General features: G+C 40.0%; 1 protein-coding gene across 3 annotated transcripts in view; it reads left to right on the forward strand.

Moving 5' to 3' along the window:
* Positions 1-21290, forward strand: part of LOC145433161 (uncharacterized) — a 100310-nt gene that overhangs the window by 13142 nt on the left and 65878 nt on the right. For all 3 annotated transcript variants that reach the window (XM_080310119.1, XM_080310118.1, XM_080310120.1), the window contains exons 5-6: positions 18690-18959; positions 19092-19178. In XM_080310119.1, the coding sequence (XP_080166245.1) occupies positions 18690-18959; positions 19092-19178 (357 nt within the window). The remainder of the gene's footprint in view (positions 1-18689; positions 18960-19091; positions 19179-21290) is intronic.

Genomic DNA, 21290 nt, shown 5'->3' on the forward strand with positions numbered 1-21290 from the left:
CTAAATCTGACCTAGATTTTCAAAAAAGAGGACAAAATCTCAAAAAAGAGGACAAAAGGGCGTCCTCCGAGGACACTTTCAAAAAAGTCAAAAAAGAGGACAAATCCTCAAGAGGACGTATGGTAAGCCTACACTAGGCTATCTCGCCGGAAGAAGACGTCCGTGATATCACCTTGCTCATCGGTGGAGTCACTATAGCTCGTAATTAACTTGCTATCGCCGTTCCATTCGTTTGCGCAACAAGTTGCTCTGCACACTATGTCTCATCCAAGTAATGAATATATGCAAACAATGAGATGCGAGAAAGTGAAAGCAAATGACTGCTTCGATAAACACTTCGCGACGTGCATATACAACAGTACATTGTACAATGTACATTTATACAATCATGTACCCGGCCACAGCACAATGGTACAGTGACTAAGGCAGATTGATGAAGCTAGATTGATTGGTGCATATCTGAGGTAACAAGGTTGACAAAGTACGCTTCAATATGAGATGCCAATACTCAGAACGTACTATAGATTAGATACCAATCTGGCACAGTATATATGACAAGTCATTTTGCAGTGTGCAGTGCATTGTGCATTGCGTATACAATGACAATCACCTGGAAATTGGTCAGTCAGATATATCGGCATCGATGTTAAGAATTGGATTTGGGAATAGCCTATAACATGTCAGAGGAAGTTTCAAAACGAGTCTATTTCGGAAGGACTTTAGTACAGTAGATCTTAACTAGTGTGAGGGGTCGGATTAAGACATGGATCGGGAGCCTTTTTCGTCAAAAGAGCCATGTTTACCCTATATTTTTAATTCTCGACGTCACTTAACTGAGACGTCAAATTAAAGTGCCGGGACGTCATGGATAAAAACAAACAAAAAATAAACAATAGAAATCATGTTTTAAACGAAGCCCATGTTTCGAATATGTTTGTTTTCAGTTGATTTTTGTTTTCAATGTAACCCTAAATACAACAATAACGGAGCATCAGTTACAATTTCTTTTGCTGTTGCTGTTTGCATTGACTATTTACTCGGAAAACTTGATCGATTGGCTTGTGTTTCTTACATGCAATATGTTATGTACTTTCGACATATCCGCCAACACTCCACGGAAAAACGTTTTGCTCTGATATCCCTACGCGACGCCTTGGTTTAAATTTGATTCCCGCAACGTTTTGACAATATATTATACACGAGTTAATGGCAGGGGTCGTGTATTCAAAACGGGTCTAGGGCCACTTTTCAAATTTTGTACAGGCAGCGGGCCGCATGAATTCAATATCTATATAAAATAGGCCAAATATATTAACAAACACGTTTTCAAAACATACGGCTAGTAGTACAACGCTGTGCTCTCCAACATTGGCGACGGGCATAGTTACCACAATAAAAATAATATCTTATTAAAGAAATATAAATGCAAAAACAAATGTGAAGAATAGTGATGTTGTGAGAGAGAATAGCTTATTTTGAACAACAACAACAATAATATTTAGAAACTGAAATATATTTTAGCATTACAAAACGCTTTACTGAGCGCTCTTTCGAAATGTGAAATCAGGCCGCGGGCCGCAAAATATGACCTCGGGGGCCGCATGCGTGCACCCCTGAGTTATTGTATGGTACATTGCACATATCGATATCAGCGATGTATGCACATCTGACTCAGTCAGTCACAAAATCTCTATCTCGCGGAGCCTTGGACAAGGCATTTGAAATATTGTTAACATTATCCAGTTTTTATACGTCACTGTCACGCCATGCTTCGAAACATGTCTGTGTCGGGAACCTGACTTTGACTTTCGAGATGGAATAGCTCACTAATAAATTTATGATAAATAATTAAAGACTTAACTGCTGTTTGTATTTTAGGCCTAAAACGTTTCAGAATTTCTTACCATACAAATTCTTGCGACATTTATAGTTGTTTTCGGAAAAGTATGATAATCAACATTTTCATTTCATTTCATGCGATGTTGTCGGTATATTCCTTTTGTTCACCATGAAGCCTTTCGAAGGTGTTCTCCATCCGTGAATAATTGTTAATATGATACATCTTGTCATAGACGATATGAATTAGGTATTGAAACCAACGCTGTGGACCGGATAATATCTATTGATTATCTACTCCATGAAGCCCGTAACCGGCGGTAACATTATCACAGCTATCATGACAATCCTTGCTCAAGGTTAGTGAATTGATATAGGAAAAATATATGTGGGCTATATCAGTGGTTCTCAACCGCCGGTCCGCGATGACTTTCCAGCCGGTCCGCGAGGTATATTACAATTTTATGGCAATTTTACCTCGATTCCGCAGACTCGCTACGGTAAAATCACAGGAATGCCTTCATGAACATAATCAATTACGATCAAAATCCTAAACATGTCTCTCTCTAGCTAGCATCATATACTTGGAAAAATCCGTTGCATCCTTCACTTTTTCTATTGATTTCTAATTTTGAAAGTACACCGGTCCGCCAAATATTTTTTTGAAATTTTGCCGGTCCGCGAGGTGAAAAAGGTTGAGAACCACTGGGCTATATTGAATATATATAAAGACAGACCTATATAATAAATGTGATAGGGATCGACAGCATACCAATCCGAGATCGAAACAGACGAAAACAAATCTTATTCTGAATGTGTGGTATTCAAGACATATGACCGACGTGAAGTGTCAATTTAGGCTGATCTATAACCGCAGTATAATAGGGGCAGTGCGACAAGTTGACAGATCCAGAATCATATTAAGAATTACACTCGACAACAGAAAATCTCAAATTTTCTCGTAGCAATAAATTAATATTGGGATATGCATTAGTGAAGTTCATAGATGCAACTCCTGTTATTAACTCAAATTAGCTTGAAGTCATCTGCAGGAAAGTCCTCTTGTACGATTCTGATGGGGACAGATTCGCAATAGGCTGATGGCAGTAATTAGTAATAATGTTAGGCTTACCATATTTTGGAAATCTAAAAAGAGGAGACTTTTTCAGAAATTTGAGACTTGCAAAACCGGAGAAGAATTCTCAAAAACTGGTGAATTTTTCCCACTTTGTGATCGGTTGACAAAAAAAAAAAAAAAGGTCATCTTTCCGCCCTGAGCTAAAATAACCGTTTTTCACTCCGAAATACCCGCCGGAGCCTCAGTTCTGTGCTAATTTACGGCATATCACTCGCAATTTGCTCTAAATCTGACCTAAATTTTCAAAAAAGAGGACAAAATCTCAAAAAGCTGCAATTGGAATTTCAGGGGAATGGGTAATTGGCTGTAAAGCAGAGTCAATGTTGAGGAAGTGCTATGACTTCTTGCTTTTGTTCCATTCTTACCTCTCATGTAAAAAGATCAATCAGCATGGTGGCTCTTTGGATCACACAAAACTACGGGTATTACAAATTGCATCATTTAGACCAGGGGTCAACAACCTTTTCTGCACCCAAGGGCTACTTCTTGGGTACTGATTGAAACGATGGGCTACCATTCCCTCCCGCGGTTTACCCACACCAGACTGAATCTCCACTTTAATATTCATAGCACTGGGCAGGAATCACATTGCGGTCAAGACAGTCTTGTAAAATCAAAACATTTCGTTTCAACTATAGCTACCCATTAACATTTTTTAAAGAAATTATGAAATACTTCGAACCATGCTTGTATACGGGGCCGAAACAGGACTTCATCAGCCCCCCCGCAATAAACATTGGTGTTTGCCCCCATAGGATCATAAACCCCCTTGCCGACGTTTTGCCACTACCAGTAAGGCACGTTCTTCTGCCTGTGAAGGATTGTATATAGTCGCGTCGAGAGCGATTTTTTTTTATTATTTAGGTCAGGTGCGGGCAACTTGTCCAATCGGCGGGCCGGATATAGGAAAGTTAGGTGTTTGGCGGGCCGCATTGCTGAATTGATACATTATTCGCCCATTTATACACATATGCAAGGAATAAATCGTATTTAATGGATGAATTTTAACGACAGCAATGTAACTTCAAAGCCATTTCTCGCCAATAATGACGAAGACAATGTGGATTTCAGAACAGCATTGTCATATAGCAGGGGCGGGCAACTTCTTCAGTCGGCGGGCCGGATATAGGAAAATTAAGTACTTGGCGGGCCGGATTGCTGAATCGATATATATATATGTATACATTATTCGTCCTTTTATCCACATAAGGAATAAATCGTATTTAATGAATGTATTTCAACGACAGCAATGTCATTTCACAGCCATTTCTCTCCGATGATGACGAAGACAATGTGGATTTGAGAATAGCATTGTCATACAGGCGCCACCATGTCTGGTTCTCTCTGATCAATCAACACACGGTGCAATCCTTAATGAAGATTTCCAGGCTTTCGATAAGTTCAGTACCCCAAATTTACAAAGATATCAATTCATTAGGGTTGAGTAGGTGGCGAGTTAGCGTCGTTGTTCAACTGTATATGGCCTAATAAATATTGATATTGAATTCATGCGGCCTACGTCCTCTACGAAATTTGAATAGTGGCCCGCGACCCGTTTTGAGTTGGCAACCACTGGCATAAGCGGTGCCTAGAAGTGTGCCATGCTACATGTCGGCAGTTACGGAATCAAAAATAAGAAATGTCAGCCTGGTGTAAATGACCATTGTAGCAGACCTGGACAACTAGATAATTCTAGTTGTCTAATTTCACTAAATTACAACAAAATGCCAGTAATCTAATTTTAATCTGATTTGTAAAATGTTTCTATCCTCTGATTCTAATTCTAATCTAATTTGTAAAATGTTCATTCGCTCTAATTTTAATTCTAATCTAATTTATTGTTTTCCCGAAAATGCCTCTTTGTCCGAGGCATTTTGCAGCGAGTTAACAAGAATGTCCCTATCGCGCAGGGAAATCCAGTGCCAAGCTAAGCCATCATCGCCTTCGTACATCCATAGTAGGTATTGTGCTAGCATAGTAGGTTGTTGTCTGCGAACAACATTCTAGTTTTTAAAACTTTACTACGTTAGTACAACGCCGTGCTGACTAACATGGGCGATGCTCATGGTTACTACAAAAGAAGTAATATTTTATTAAAGTAGTACCGATAGAACAAGAAATATCATAATCATAAACGTCAGTTTATTTTGAACTTTGAGCTGCACACGATACCCGGCAACACTTTCCAGCGACGAATGAATCAATGTTGGGACTATGCAGACATGTTACTTGCTGAAAGACTATCTCCTCCTAAAGATTGATCTTGTGGAACGTCCTTTGCATTTTTCTGATGTCTCGTTCTTGGAAATGTCTGGACTATTGCACGTCAAGGCAATATGCTTATTGATTTCAGCTTACTCTCCATCGTTGGTATGCTGTTGCCATCGGCGAAGCCGTTTCAGCTAGTGTGGAATCGTGTTTTTGGGCACAGGCGAATAGCTTATTTTGAAACAACAACAATAATAATTTGAAACTGAAAACAATTGTAGCATTTCAAAATGCTTTACTTCTCGTCCTTCCAAAATCACAAGTCGGATCGCCTGCCGCGATTGCGGTGACCCCTGGTAATGTACAAAACGGGCCAAGCTTGGTGTACATACGTTAACCATTCTCATGGCTATGGGAATGCACTGTGATTTGATATGTCCTGATTTTTGCTGTATTCACAATTTCATTCAATTTCCCCGTTTTTGAGAATTCTGTATTCTAATTCTAATCTAATTCGGAAAACAACTATGTAGCTCTAATTCTAATTCTAATCTAATTTGGAAAAAGCTGTGTAGCTCTAATTCTAGTTCTAATCTAATTTGGAAAAGCTGAAAATTATCTAGTTGTCCACGTCTGCATTGTAGTCGACAAACACCATGATTACCACAAACAACATTAGGGTTGAGTACATCTTAAATGCCGATGATGCAAGTCTTCTAGCTTCGACGGACTTACGCGTAAGATCCACTCTCACACGCTGCGTATATAATAACACACAGTCAATAAAATTGAACCTAGTAAGCAAGTAGTGGGGAATCTCGGCAGACTGGGGCCGCGGGCCACATTATCATGTAAGACGGAAAACAGTCCGCGGGCTGGACAAAATCCCTTCGCGGGTCGGATCCGGCCCGTGGGCCGTATGTTGCCCGCCCCTGTCATACAGGCTCCACCATGTCTGCTTCTCTCTGATCAATAAATACACTGTGCAGATTTCAAGGCGTAGTAGGTGACAAGATAGCGTGGTTGTTCAACTGTGTGGCCTATTTTGTCTCGATATTGAATTCATGCGGCTCGCGGCCTCGGAATTTGAAAGTGGCCCGCGACCCGTCTTGAGTTGGCGACCCCTGGCATAAGCGGTGTCTTACAGAAAGCTAGAAGTGGACCGTGCTACAAGTAGACGGTTACGGAATCAAAAATAAGAAATATCAGCATGGTGTAAATGACCATTGTAGTCGAAAAAATCATGACTACCACAATTACAGACATGGGGTGATTACTTTATGAATGTAATCGATTGCGATTACGATTTCTTCTGAATCACGCGATTACGATTACGATTACGATTACAGCTAAATCAGGAAGTAGTCGATTACGATTACATTGGAAAAGTAATCACGATTACTCACGATCAGACATGGGGTAATCGCGATTAGTAATCGTAATCGATTACGACGATTACAGCATTTTCAAGTAATCGTAATCGCAATCGATTACATTCGAAAAAAATCCGAAGTAATCGTAATCGTAATCGACTACTTCCCATATTTAATCGATTTCTCTGTGAAAGAACGATTACTTTTTTATTTGTACAAGGACTATGACACAAACTGAACAAGTGAACATTTGTGAACAATGAAGAGATATTATACAAGATTCGTGATAGCACAAGGGTCTGATTTTCAAACGCCACTGCTCATTATTACGTCAGAAGCCGCAGTTAGCTTTGCGCGTCATTGCGTAAGAAGTATCCACAGTAAATAGATGTTCGATGTGCGTACGTCGTACACTAGTGTGATTGTTAGAACACCTGCCGTGCTTTATATCAGGTTATCAACACGTTCCACACGCCACTACCTTGCAGCAGTATAGTTTGTCTCCGCTCTGCCTAGTTTAAAACAGTACCTTATGTGTTGATGTTTAGTTATGCTTAGTTTAGGGTTACCATATTTTTGTGAAGCAAATTCCGGACATTCTTTAGCGCCCACTAGCGGATTTAAAAATGAGGTGACACATTGTCTGTCAATATGACGTCACACTAGCAAAGCATTGCCCATCGACTGTATACAGAAGTGGTAATGGTACGCGAAGGTGTTCCAGGTGGTACGCGAGAAGATTCTGTTTTTTTCGACCGAAGGGAGTTATTAGTTCAAGGGTTGATTCTGAGTTTTTCAAGCCGCCATCGTCGTGGTAAGGTCGTCGTTGTTGGTAGTGGCTATTCCACCAGTGACGGCCTACGCCAGAGATCTAGTCGTAAATTGGGATTCTTACCTAACCAAATTCCGTTTTAATATATTTGACCACAAGAATTTCAAATGGATCCACTACAGAAATCATATATAGCGCCCTAAAATGCACCTCAACACAATGGAAACATTTTTGACCGCCTTCAGCGTACTTATCTTATGTAGATGGTACGCGAGCACTGCATAAAACCTCGAAATGGAACTTGGGAGAAAAAAGGTTGGGAACCACGAGCCACTGGTATACGGGAATACATTGGAACATAGGGCATTAATTAGGCCATCTGTAATGTGGGCTACTGTGATTGCTACTTGCTAGGGTCTGCAATAGATTTCTCCACAGTCCGGATGAAATTGTCTGACGGGCCGTGTCTGGCCTGTCGGGATTGTGTTTGACAGCCCTGCTATTCCGTTAGGTCGGTGCGGCTATCTGGTTATGTGTTTTAATCAGGTCCGAAACAACATTTTTCTACCCCCTTCCGCCGAATAAAAAAACACTGATCTTGGGCCCACCATAGGGTAGTCGACGTAACTTCTCGGGCACTTAGAATATGCATCTGGCTGTTAAATTTTTTGAATGACTTCTGTCAATATTATTGATTCTTCCATATATTAGGCTACTATAAAATGCACCAGCAGGTATAGCACATCCGGTGATTTCCAACTTTTTTATGGTCGCGTCCGCATTTCCAACTTCAGAATGGTCCGTGGACTAGCTCCAAACTTGATAAGCTGATTACTAAAAAATCAGCTTGCCCAAACTTTCGGCATAGGAAGCTGATTATACGTCCAACATCATCGCGATCCCCAGATAAAGGAAAACGACCTCAAGATTCGGAACCACTGTCTGTGGCCTTAACCAACTCTAGTAATATACCGTTTGCGATTACAATCAGACTTATTTCAGTAAACGATGGTTATTTATATTTATTTTGATTGGAAATTTGGCGAGGGTGTTGCCTGGTGCCCATACTGATATCAATATACGTTGCATTAACTCGCGCGCGGCGCGAAGAAACAATCTTAAATAGCATAAATCTGCTTGAAAATAATATTGTTTATGTTGATTTACGAAAAAAATTTAAGCCTACCTCAAACCTTCAAAATTCCGGACATTTAGGCATATTTTAGAAATTCTTCCCGGACGCAGATTTTTCAGTGAAATTCCGGACATGTCCGGGAAATTCCGGACGTATGGCAACCCTAGCTTAGTTAAACGCAGTTTGACCGTTGCTGCTTTGCGGGCAGTAGGCCTATCTAGTACGTACGGACACCGGACAAAGATTTGATATTTTGTACTCGTCAAATAAAACATTGGGGTTTCCACAACGAAGCAGTAAAATCAACAGCTGATGATATAGCCTATATATATAGGTATATCATAACCAAGCCGTTTTTGCCGTTTCTCCTAACTGCAGCTTGCAGTATTAAGTTGATTAGGTTGAATGCAGAATTTTATGTTCGCTTCTTCTTGTTCTCATATGACACTACTTGAAACGGGCGCCAATCGTTATTTCACAATTATTTACTCAACATTGGGATCTACCGCCATGGCCATGTGCTGATACATCATGTTAGCGTGGGATGTAGCTGGAATCAGGACCAAAACAGCAATTCGTCCCCCAGTCCAAACGTTGGTCTTTGGCCCCATAGGGTGGCAATCTCAAGTTGAAGACTGAATTTCGTCAATAATATTAGTAATTTCATTATATTACTCTTAGTTTTTAATCCTCTCTCAGCCCCCGATGGTCAAATCTACCTGTAGAGTTTGTTTGTTTGTGGTATTCATGGTGTTTGTCGACTACAACGGTCATTTACACCAGGCCGATTTTCTACATTTTTGATTCCGTATCATCCAACTTGTAGCACGGCCCACTTCTAGGCTTTTTGTAAGACACCGCTTACGCGGATGAGGAGGCCAGGAGGAGCCTAGGTAAACCTCCAACACTTTGGTAGGAACCATTGATGCTGCGGCCATGGATTATACCACCACGCTATCTCGCCACACAGTTACGTACCAGTAGAGCTGAGGGCACGTAATTCATAATTCATATTATCTTGTTATAATTACTTTAGTGTATGTTGTTAATTCGTGACCTCCGATTTGCTATATAATCAAAAGATATTGTAGTGGCTCAAACGTAGCAGACTAAAAGAAAAACTTTCGTGAGACGCACAAACAAATTGTCATGTCTTATATCATGACTGCATGTCTAGCAACTCAAGTTGTAAATTGCTAGGGTCAGTGGCCACATTAACTACAATAGGACTTGAAAACAATTTCATCATGGGCAAAAAAGCATTCATTCCGTCAATGCTGCCGTTTCACTTAACAATCAAGTCAAATATCCATTGGTTTGATGGTCAGATAGCGTTGTAAAATGTGTTGTAACACCACTTGCTCTTAATTAAGTCCGATGATAAGCAAACTTAAATCTGAGTGCCCATCCAAACGCATTTGAGTGTGAGCATACTTTCTGACGTGAGTTGAGTAACGAAATCGTTGCTGAGTAGAGAATCGTTACTCGACAGCAAAGGAATTGGTCTCCACCCTTAATTATAAACTCCAGTTTCCAAGCCAAGCAAGTGTAATTTTTAATATAAATTTTATGTTTGTTATAGATTTATTTTTTATTATTTTTGTTGGATTTTCCAACGTCAATGGGAGCTGCAAGTAGGCTAGCTGGGAGCCGTGGTTGGGAATCACTGATCTAGAGAGGATTTTCAAGTTAAATAGACCTCTCGAAAATACTCTATAACTATTTTGGTTTACGAAATACTTTTTGAGTCCCCTTCGAGCTCGCCCTCCACCCTATTGGGGAATTTGGGGTGCGGCAGTTATGGCCCTGGCAAGAATGCAAATCGTTGGGCGCGATAAATTGACCTCTATAAAAATGGGCAATAGGTACATTATGACGTAACAAGCAAATGACGCACCTTTTTTAAAGGGAGTTTTTTTTATCTCATTAGGCCTTTTCAGCGCAATCCATATATTGTCTTCCAGCATAGCTTCTAAGATGTAAAATAAATGTAATCGTGAGTAATCGTGATTATTTTTCCAATGTAATCGTAATCGTAATCGACTACTTCCTGATTTTGCTGTAATCGTAATCGTAATCGTAATCGCGTCATTAGGAAGTAATCGTAATCGCAATCGATTACATTCACGAAGTAATCACCCCATGTCTGCTCACGATTACATTTATTTTGTTTCTTAGAACTAATCTTAGAAGATATATTGTAAGACAATACGAAAGGGCATAAAAGGCATAATAAGATAACAACTTTCTATATTCATAATACGTCATTTACCTGTTACATCATAATGTACCCAATGCCCAACTTTATAGGGGACTATTTATCGCACCCACCGATTTGCATTCTTGCCAGGTCTGTAACTGCCGCACCCCAAACTCCCGAATAGGGTGGGGAGCGAGCTCGAAGGGGACTCAAAAGTATTTGTAAATTACAGAATATTTTCGAGAGATTTAATTACCTTGAAAAATTTCTCCGTGCTTTGCGATTTAATGTCTTTAGATAACTTGATTTTGAAATGCAAATGTGTATCTCACAAGAAAAAAAGCATGCTTAAGTTATAGGTATAGGCATTTCGGTGTCGGTCATTACCGCATCACGAGACACCAAAAGACATATGCAGTTTCGGCCAACATGCGACTCCACGAAGTGTGCTACCGAGGCCGAAACTGTGGGTATGTGTCCATTGTCAATGACCGCGCTGGATGGGCGTGACGAATAGTCATGTCCTTCCAATCTGAGCCCCACAATACAAATGCCACCGGGGCACCCACAGAGGAATGAAGACATGACAGTTTGTGTGTGCGTCTCACGAAAGTTTTAGTCTGCTACGTTTGGGTGACTGCAATATATTTTGATTATATAACAGATCGGAGGTCACGAATTAACAACATACAATAAAGCAAAACATAGCAGATGATATAATTATGAATTACGTGCCCCCAGCTCCACCGGTAAGTATGACAACCGGGGGTTGCAGAGGATTAAAAATGAATAGTAATATAATGCAATTGCCAATATTCTGACGAAATTCAATTGTCAACCTGAAAATTGACCACCCTATGAGGCTCAAGACCAACGTTTGGAGTGGGGGGCTGAATTGCTGCTTTTTCCTGATTCTAGCTACAACACAAGCTAGCATGGTGTATAAGCGGATGGCTACGGCGACAGGTCCAAAGTTTTAGTATAGAATTGCGAAATAACGATTGGCACCCGTTTCAGGTAGAGTCATATGAGAAAAAGATAAAATGAACATAAAATTCTGCCTTCCACCTAATTAGGGCTGGGCACAATGATTCGAGTACTCGAATCTGAATCGAGTATTAATTTTAATGATTCGAGTCGAGTAGTTAATGACGATTTTTTTCGAGTACTGAAATTAGACGTTCCTTGTCACTGCAAGCTGATTTGCCAACGAAAATTGTAGTTTCGATACCATTTTCCACTCTGAAGCCTTGAAACCTTGATTGGCCTATCGCAGCATACGTAAAATATAGTACAAAGCTACGAACGTTCCTGGAAACAGGGCATGGTATGGTATGGTATGGTATGGAACGAGAATTTTCCATACTCCATACTTGCCTTACTCGCTCCATACCATACTTGCAATTTTCCATACCATACCAACATTGTTCCATACCATACTTGATACATATTCCATACTTTCAAATACTAAAATATCGTAAGTATATTTCCTTTTCTGGCACCTATATTATTGATATTTCGGATGTCAATATTGCTTAAACTAGCCATGATGTGAATCTAATTCCTGGTAATAGTTTTACAGAGTCTGTTTTGGTGAGGTTTAGTCCACGGTGGTGTGGTGCTGTGTAAGTCTACTCTATAGCTTCCGCGAGCAAAATGAGATAGTCAGCAGATTGTTATCTAGGACCGTCCATAAAAGGGTCAGGAAACATACGGCCCGCGACGAGATTTTGTCCGGCCCGTGGACAGTTTCCCGTCTTACATGATAATGTGGCCTGCGGCCCCAGTCAGCCGAGATTCCCCACCACTTCCTTAAACGTAAAATTTTAGTGACTGCGTATGTAATTGTATAGGTGCGAGAGTGGAGCTTACGCGTAAGTTCGTCGAAGCGAGAAGACTTGCATTATCGGCATTTATGATGTACTCAACCCTATATCTTGGTGAATTTTGGGTACCAGAGTTATGAAACGCTTTGAAATCTTAATTAATCAGAGAGAAGCAAACATGGCTACGCCTGTATGACAATGCTGCTTTCAAATCCACATTGTATTATCATTATCGGCGAGAAATGGTTTTGAAGCGACATTGCTGTCGATAAAATACATTCATTAAATACGATTTATTCCTTGTATATATATACGCGAATAATGTAACCATTCAGCAATCCGGCTTGCCAAGTACTTAATTTTCCTATATCCGGCCCACCGACTGGCGAGGTTGCCCGCCCCTGCTCCATAAGAATATCATCGCATTTCCGCTACATTGGCATGATGCACATGCAAGTTTGAAGTAAATACTCGCAAAATAATTTATAATATAGGCGCACCCATAAAATACCCCAGCTAACAGGCTATCAGTACTGCAGCGATCTGCGTGATTATCAGTACAGCATGTGATTGGAGTGGCGAGAATTTCAAACTATGTCACCCCAATACCTAATTTATAATCCTAATAATAGAGCGTTTGAAATATGACCAATAAGATATCTCGGTATGTAAATAGTGTAAATGTGCGGAGCGGACAATGTTTCAGAAGAAATGTAATCATCAATCGCATTGAGCAATTAGTACAGTGGTTCCCAACCTTTTTCATCTCGTGCCTCCCTTGACCGAAATTTAAGTCCAAATTCCCCCCTTAGGAGAAATCTGCCCGATGATTAAAAAAGGTCATTTTTACCGCTCAAACACCTGTCGACTGAGAGAATAAGACGGGCGGTACCGAGTGTTTGTTTCTAGCAGGGCTGTAACAACACTTTGGAGACAATGGTCTTGGTCCCAATCAAACAAATTCTGGAAGGCTTGACTCAACAGACCCCCACATACTTCCATTTGTGTTTTCGGCTTACCATGCACCAATCGCTAATATAACTGCTGTGAAAAATCAGTATCCATAAATTTACTGGTCTCGCGATTTTTTTTCTCAAGTTTGCGTATGCATTTGGTCAATAATATTAGTACTTTCATATATAGCAGGGTTGACCAGACTCGAGTCACCATTTTCTGATTACTCGACGTGACTCAAATTATGGAAACGACTCGACTCGACTTGAGACAATCTGTGTATTGACTCGACTTGGACTCGAGTCATTCTGCATGACTCGAACCAAGCCATATGACTCGAGACTATAAGACGGCCAAGACCGACATTTCATTGTAATTTCGAAGAACAGTAAAGTGACCACCCAATTGGAATTTCGTCTATTGATCCTGGTTCTTGAAACTGCGACAAGAAACTGCTCAAAGTGAGGAAAATTAGTATATTATAAATTCAAATCATTCAATATCACCAAACAGAGTTGTAAAAAGTGGGCTTAACAAGACTTCAACTGGAAACTGAGCCGTCAACACAATGACTTGGACTCGGACTCAAGTCATAATACCATGACTCGAACCCGACCCTCTGCTTGGTGACTTGGACTCGGACTTGACTCAATGGTGAATTGAAAATGACTCGACTTGACTCGAGTCAAAACTATGAAAGTGAGATTGACTTGTGACTCGGAGCCTCGTAACTTGGTTGCAGCTCTGAGATATAACATGCACGTGATCAGATTTCCTGCTGGAGCTCGTTGATATTTAGGACACCCATTACGTTTCGGCAACATTGCACCAAGCTTAACATGCCTTTTTTGATCGGGTAGCTGTTCACTAAGAATAAAGCAAGGCTAGCGATATCTTTGACTTGAATCGATGACGTTGGAATATTTTGTCACTGTCTGAAAATGTTGACTTGAAAATATAAGATAAATACTTTCACCGGAGGCCTTGTGATAGATTCGGCACGAAATTTTCTCGCTTAGTAATATTTGATTGAGAGGCCGTCGCTGGCCTACAAAATTGTCCGGCGAACTGCAGCACATCTGAACTAGTTAAAAAAAACAAGGGGGCATTTGTATGTGGAAAAGAGATTTCAAATAGCATTTGAACATACTTTCATCAAATAAAAACAGCTATAAGGAGCATACGTTCGGATATAACTGGTTGACTACATGACAGTTCGGACATGAACAATTTGAGAAATCTGTTACAAGTCTAAAGCGGAATTCCTCCCTAAAAATTGCAAAATTCCCCCCAAGGGGGGAATTCCTCCCCGGTTGGGAACCACTGAATTAGTACGTTGCATCATGATTGCTTGTGAGCTGTCGTCACTCAAGGAATGAAGTATAGTTGGAGTTGCCTACATTGCCAATTATTGCGTCACATGATAGACTATGCTCGGAGACGTCATCTCTAGACTCAATAGAATATCAGATCAACATTACTGTTGTCATTATTATATCACAAAATCATGTCATTTCAAGTGCTCCTAAAACCGTTGCACAAGCGCGTATTTGTACCTATACATCGTTTAATAGTTCACGCACGTTCACACATAACAAAAGTGATCGTATTGAGTTAGCAGCGACGATTCATGAAGCTTGCACAGATCACGATAAAATACCAAAGTATGGAAATGTCGTTCCATACCATAGATTAAAATCTTCCATTCCATACCATACTTGCATTCTTCCATATTCCATACCAAAATATCGATCCATACCATACCATACTTCCATACCATACCATACCATACCATGCCCTGCCTGGAAATAACATATTTCCGAAGTCATGGTCGTCCCACAACATTGTCACGAGGTGCAACGAAATCGGTATGGTCGGAAAAGCACCAAAGCATATTTGCCAGACATGGGGTAATCGCGATTAGTAATCGTAATCGATTACGACGATTACAGCATTTTCAAGTAATCGTAATCGCAATCGATTACATTCGAAAAAATTCCGAAGTAATCGTAATCGTAATCGACTACTTCCCATATCTAATCGATTTCTTTGTGAAAGAACGGTTACTTTTTATTTGTACAAGGACTATGAAATGAACTGAATATTCGAGAACAAGGAAGAGATGTTATACCAGTTACGTGATAGCACAAACGTCTGATTTTCAAATGTCATTGCCCATTATTACGTCAGAGGTAGCCTATTAGCTTTGCTAGTCATTGCGTACCACAGTAAATAGATATTCGATGTACCTACATTAGTGTGATTGTAAGAACAGCCGCTGTGCTGTTTATCAGCTTATCAACACGTCTCACACGCCATAGTACCCTGCAGCAGGATAATTAATCACCACTTTTCCTAGTTTAAAATGGTCAGATTTACGTCTGGTATCTTTTTATAATTACTTTAGTGTATGTTGTTAATTCAAGGCCTCCGGTCTGTTATATAACCAAAAGACATTGTTGTATCCCAAACGTAGCAGACTAAAAGAAAAAAAAACTTTTGTGAGACGCACACACAAATTGTCATGTCTTTAATGTTCTGTGGGTGCCCGGGAGTGGCATTTGCATTGTGGATACAGATTGGAAGGACCAGACTATTAGTCACGACCACCAAGCGCGGCTATTGACAATGGGCACATACCCTAAGTTTCGGCCAAGGTCTTTCTTTAGTAGCACACTTCGTGAAGTCGCGTGTTGGTCGAAACTGCATGTGTGTCGTGGCACGGTATTGACTGGAACCTAAATGCCCATTACTATAAATTAGGGGTGCTTTTAGAACAAAATCAATTTAAAGCAAACATGTTTAAAAGAAGGCCCTTGTTTAAAACATGTTTTTTATTGATTTATTTTTTAAGCCATGACGTCACGAATGTGGATTGACATTGACAATTGAAAATATAGGGGAAATATAGCTCCTTTGACGAAATATCTTTAATATAATTGTTGAACCGACTATTTTGAGGGGTTCCAACCCTCCTATATCGATGTATGTCGGCTACATCGGGTGGCAATTGTCCGTAGGCTCATACAGCATGTTTTTTCGAAAGCATTTACACAAATATGGCATAATTTTACAACTTGAAAAAACACAATTTTTAAGTTATTTAAATCTCTCAAAAATACTCTATGATTTATGTAGGTTTACGAAATACTTTTGAGTCCCCTTCTAGCTCGCTCCCCGCCCTATTGGGAAATTTGGGATTGGCACTGGGCAGTCATGAACCTGGCAAGAATGCAAATCGTTGGGTGCGATAAATCGTCCACTATAAAAATGGGCATGGGCAATATGTACATTATGACGTAACAAGCAAATGACGCAGCTTTTTAAAGGAAGTTTGTTATCTCATTAGGCGTTTTCAGCGCAATCCATATATTGTCTTCCAATAAAAATTCTAACATGCAAAATAAATGTAATCGTGAGTAATCGTGATTACTTTTCCAATGTAATCGTAATCGTAATCGACTACTTCCCGATTTTGCTGTAATCGTAATCGTAATCGTAATCGCGTCATTCAGAAGTAATCGTAATCGCAATCGATTACATTCATGAAGTAATCACCCTGATGTCACCTGAAGTAATCACCTGATGTGATGCATAACAGGCATTATATTTTTTGTGGTGGCATAAAAGATACCTATTTGAACTTGGACATCTTACATACTGTTATGACGTCATGATTAGTGATACTCGATTACTCGACTCGACTCGAAGCATAATACGTGATTCAGAATCGAATCACCCAGGTACTCGAATTTGCCCTACACCTAATACAGATAATGTAAGCTTCCATTACGAGAAACGGCAAACAGCGGCTCGGTTATGATATATATCAGCAGCTGTTGGTTTCTAATGCTTCATTGAGGAAATCGCAATGTTTATTTCATTTGTCGAGTACAAAATTTCAAATCATAGGTCTACTTCCCGTCAAGCAACAACGGTCGAGCTGCATGTAGGCTGACTATATTAATATAACCAGACATCAATACATAAGTTACTATTTGAAACTGTAGGCAGAGTGGTGATTATTATCCTGCTGCGAGGTAATGGAGTCTGGAGTGTATTGATAACCTGATATACAACATTGCCATCACACACTATTACATCGTATATCTATTTACAATGTGTGGATACTTCTTACGCAATGGTGAGTAAATCTAATGCTTCTGACGTAATAATGAGCAGTGTCGTTTGAAAATCAGACTTTTGTGCAATCACTGAACCTGATATAATACCTCTTCCTTGTTCACGAATGATCAGTTTATGTCATAGTCCCGTAAAAATAAAAAGTAATCGTTCTTTCACAAAGAAATCGATTAAATATGGGAAGTAGTCGATTACGATTACGATTACTTCGGAATTTTCTCGAATGTAATCGATTGCGATTACGATTACTTGAAAATGCTGTAATCGTCGTAATCGATTATGATTACTAATCGCGATTACCCCATGTCTGCTTGCAATATTACTTACAAAAGTACAACAGTCACTTTATTAGTTTCATAAGAAAAACTACGAAATCTTCAGTCATTGGATTTTGTAAAGTAGAAAGTAGTTTGGCACCGTTCTGTCACATTTTTCAGTGGAATTGTCCTGGTGACTGGACAAAATAGCCCTGTACCACGTTAACTGAATACAGTTTCGAAGACGTTAGTTTTGGCAAATATATAGTGCCGTCAGTCATTTGGCGTCAGTCCAAAGTAGCCACCTCCGATTAACAGCGAAACTTTTGCGCCCCCTCGACCAAATCTAAAAGATTGAGAACCACGGGCTTCAAGTTTACCCAATAGGCTACTCTGTCATATTGTGCTACAACATACTAGGCTTCATCAAAAATTATTTTATAAAAATATTGGTCTGTTGCTGTCATACGCTCACCGAAAGTTCTCTAACGAAGATCCAAATTTGCTTCATTCATGAAATTCAGCAATATTCACAGCGAAAAATTCCGATATGATAAAGTAATTATGAGCTCGGAATTGGATTCAGCAACCACTAAGTATCCTGTATCAATCATCAAAATTTTCGGCGCAAAACTTTTTGGAATTTTGTTGACCAATGTAATTCATGCATCGACTTAGAGTAGTTGGTATAGCATATATAATAAGGGCCTATGGTTGTACTGGTGACATTGGTGAATCTGATCTCAGTTTAAGCCTTAATGGACATGTTGATTTCATTTTATTCGCTTGATCTCATCGTTTCTTTAATTTGAACTGCACTTAACAGCTGGCAATGTGTACTCGACAGATGATCTTTCGTTTTCCGGGGAGGATGATAGTGGATGTAAAATTATTCCGCTTGGAGATAGTGAACACAATACGCAGTGTACGTCCGCATCACAACAAAATGTATCGTGGTGGCATGAAGACACGCGGGTGTCCAAGTATACCTCAGGGGAAGCTGTTCAACAACTGGACGGTCGGATTTACTTTTACGACTACGCGACTGTCGACGATTCTGGTGATTACTACTGCAAATCTGATTCAGATGAAAAGCTATTGCAAGTCTACATTGTAAGTAAGTAAATAGGACAGACCCCCTTTATATAAAGTTGAAATTTTTAACGGCACGAGAGGTTGAGCGTATTGGTATGGAACAGTCTTTCAAAGAATTTCGCTACATTTTCACTACTTTCACTGTCACTCACAGATGTAACGGATACGACGACAGAGGACTTGTGTGCTCCTGATGCTCATACGTTTACTGGTGCCACTACTGATGTTTCGACACACGCAGGTATTATTGTGTGGATTCATTGTATTAATCATGGTGATAAAGGTTGGGCGACATACAACAACCAAAATTATATTCAAAAAAAGACCTCATTGAAATCAAATATACCCTGATTGAACGCCATATTTACTCCAGCCTTTGACTGCATCAAAGGTTGTGTTGCTGCAAATACCAAATATGTTATGCGACAACCCCTTTGGAAATTGGTCAAATTAGAGGACACAGATGTGTATGTGTACGTCCACGACATGACGATTTTCGTGAGAGTTTACCGACAACCTGTAGTTGTGCCAGACATAAGTCCTGGTGCGGACCACAGATGGTTTGGATTCGTTTGAAAAGGAACGTTTATAAAAGGTTCATTGGGAACTTGACGTGAATACAAACATATGGCGTCACATTGCCAATTCCAAACGCTGCTAATTATGATATGCTAGGGTTACCATATGTCCTCGTTTAGGAGCATTTTTCCTCATTTTTCATGTTATTTAAAATGTCCTCCGAGGACGCCTAAATGTCCTCATTTTTTGCAATTCATCATCCTGTAGAGCAGTGGTTCTTAACCTTGCCGCCAGCGCCCCCCAGGTGACGCTGTGAGGATTTCAGGGGGCGGAAACTATCAGGGGGCGATATAGGGGGCGGAAAGACTCAGGGGGCGCTAAGGGGGGCGGAAAGACTGAAAAAGTAATATGACATTTCAACACTGCAAATTGCTTATATAGTTGAAATGAGTGCATATATGGTTGACCGAGGGTCAATTGGGTACAATCAAGATACTGTTATTGAAGTGTAACTGTGTTACGGCCTGCTAGTAATTTGATCTTTAGCACGTCTTGCCTGGCATAATCATCTTTCCAGTTGCGTCATAATCTGCAGTGTCTGGTCTTATGTTGAGCTCAGTTGCTTTATACACAACGTTAGTTGCCTGTTATATGCCAGTGGAACAAATGGTAAACTACTGGAAACGTGAGGTGCCGAAATGTTTTGCATACGTTGGCGTATTTCTTCGTCATTACCAATTGAAAGTTAGTATATAAACTGTAGCATTGACTTATATTTATCACTGTTAGCTCAGTTGATTTAACTAATAATTACCAAATCTGAGATGAGTATTCAAAAGCGGAAATGCCGTCAATACGCGAAGGAATACCTAAAATATGGTGCAATTCCATCTTTGGACAATGAACAATTACCGATGTGTTTAATATGCGAGAAAACGTTTACGAATGAAGGTATGAAGCCTTCCAGAATGATGGATCATTTGAAGACTAGGCATCCAGAAAAAGCCAACAAGGATATCGGATATTTTCGGATTCTGAAAGCAAAATTTGAAAAACGTCTTACTGTTGGGTGTCTAATAAAGTTATCCAGAAAGGAAGTTGAGCAAGGACTTATTGTATCTTACAAAATATCAAAGCTCATTGCAAAATGTGGATTATCGCACACCATTGGTGAGCGTCTCATTATACCAGCTGTTAAAGAAATCATCAGTACCATGATGAGCTATCAAAAAGATGTTACAAGTTCAATTCCATTGAGTAATAGCACTGTGTCTTCCCGAATAGACGAAATGGCAAATGACGTTGAAAATAAACTCTGTAGTGAACTCAAAACAACGCAATTTTCCCTGCAACTTGACGAGACAACGCTACGCGATAACCAAGCTTTGATTATGGGCTATGTGCGCTATGTTAGCTCCACTTTTCAAATTGTAGAAGAGTTTCTGTTTGCGGAGCAATTAGAGGTCGACACCAAAGGCTCGACGATTTATAAGACAGTCGAAAATTTTTTCAAGCAGAAACATATCCCCATGTCGAATATCATTGCGTGTGCAACAGATGGCGCACCATCAATGGTTGGGGGGCATCGAAGATTCATTGCACATTTGAAAAGAGAAGTTCCTGACATATTCACGATACACTGCGTCATTCACAGACAACAGCTAGCAGCAAAGCACCTCAGCGACAGAATACATGAGACCCTGCAGGTTGTTGTTAGAGCCGTGAACTAGATCAAAGCTCATTCATTGATTGACCGCATATTTCGCAAGCTTTGTCATGACAATGACGAAGAATTTGAGCGGCTCCTGCTTCATACAGAGGTCCGGTGGCTCTC

The sequence above is a fragment of the Botryllus schlosseri genome, chromosome 2 (assembly GCF_051294905.1).
Source record: "Botryllus schlosseri isolate E-star chromosome 2, Bs_hap1, whole genome shotgun sequence".
NCBI lineage: Eukaryota > Metazoa > Chordata > Ascidiacea > Stolidobranchia > Styelidae > Botryllus > Botryllus schlosseri.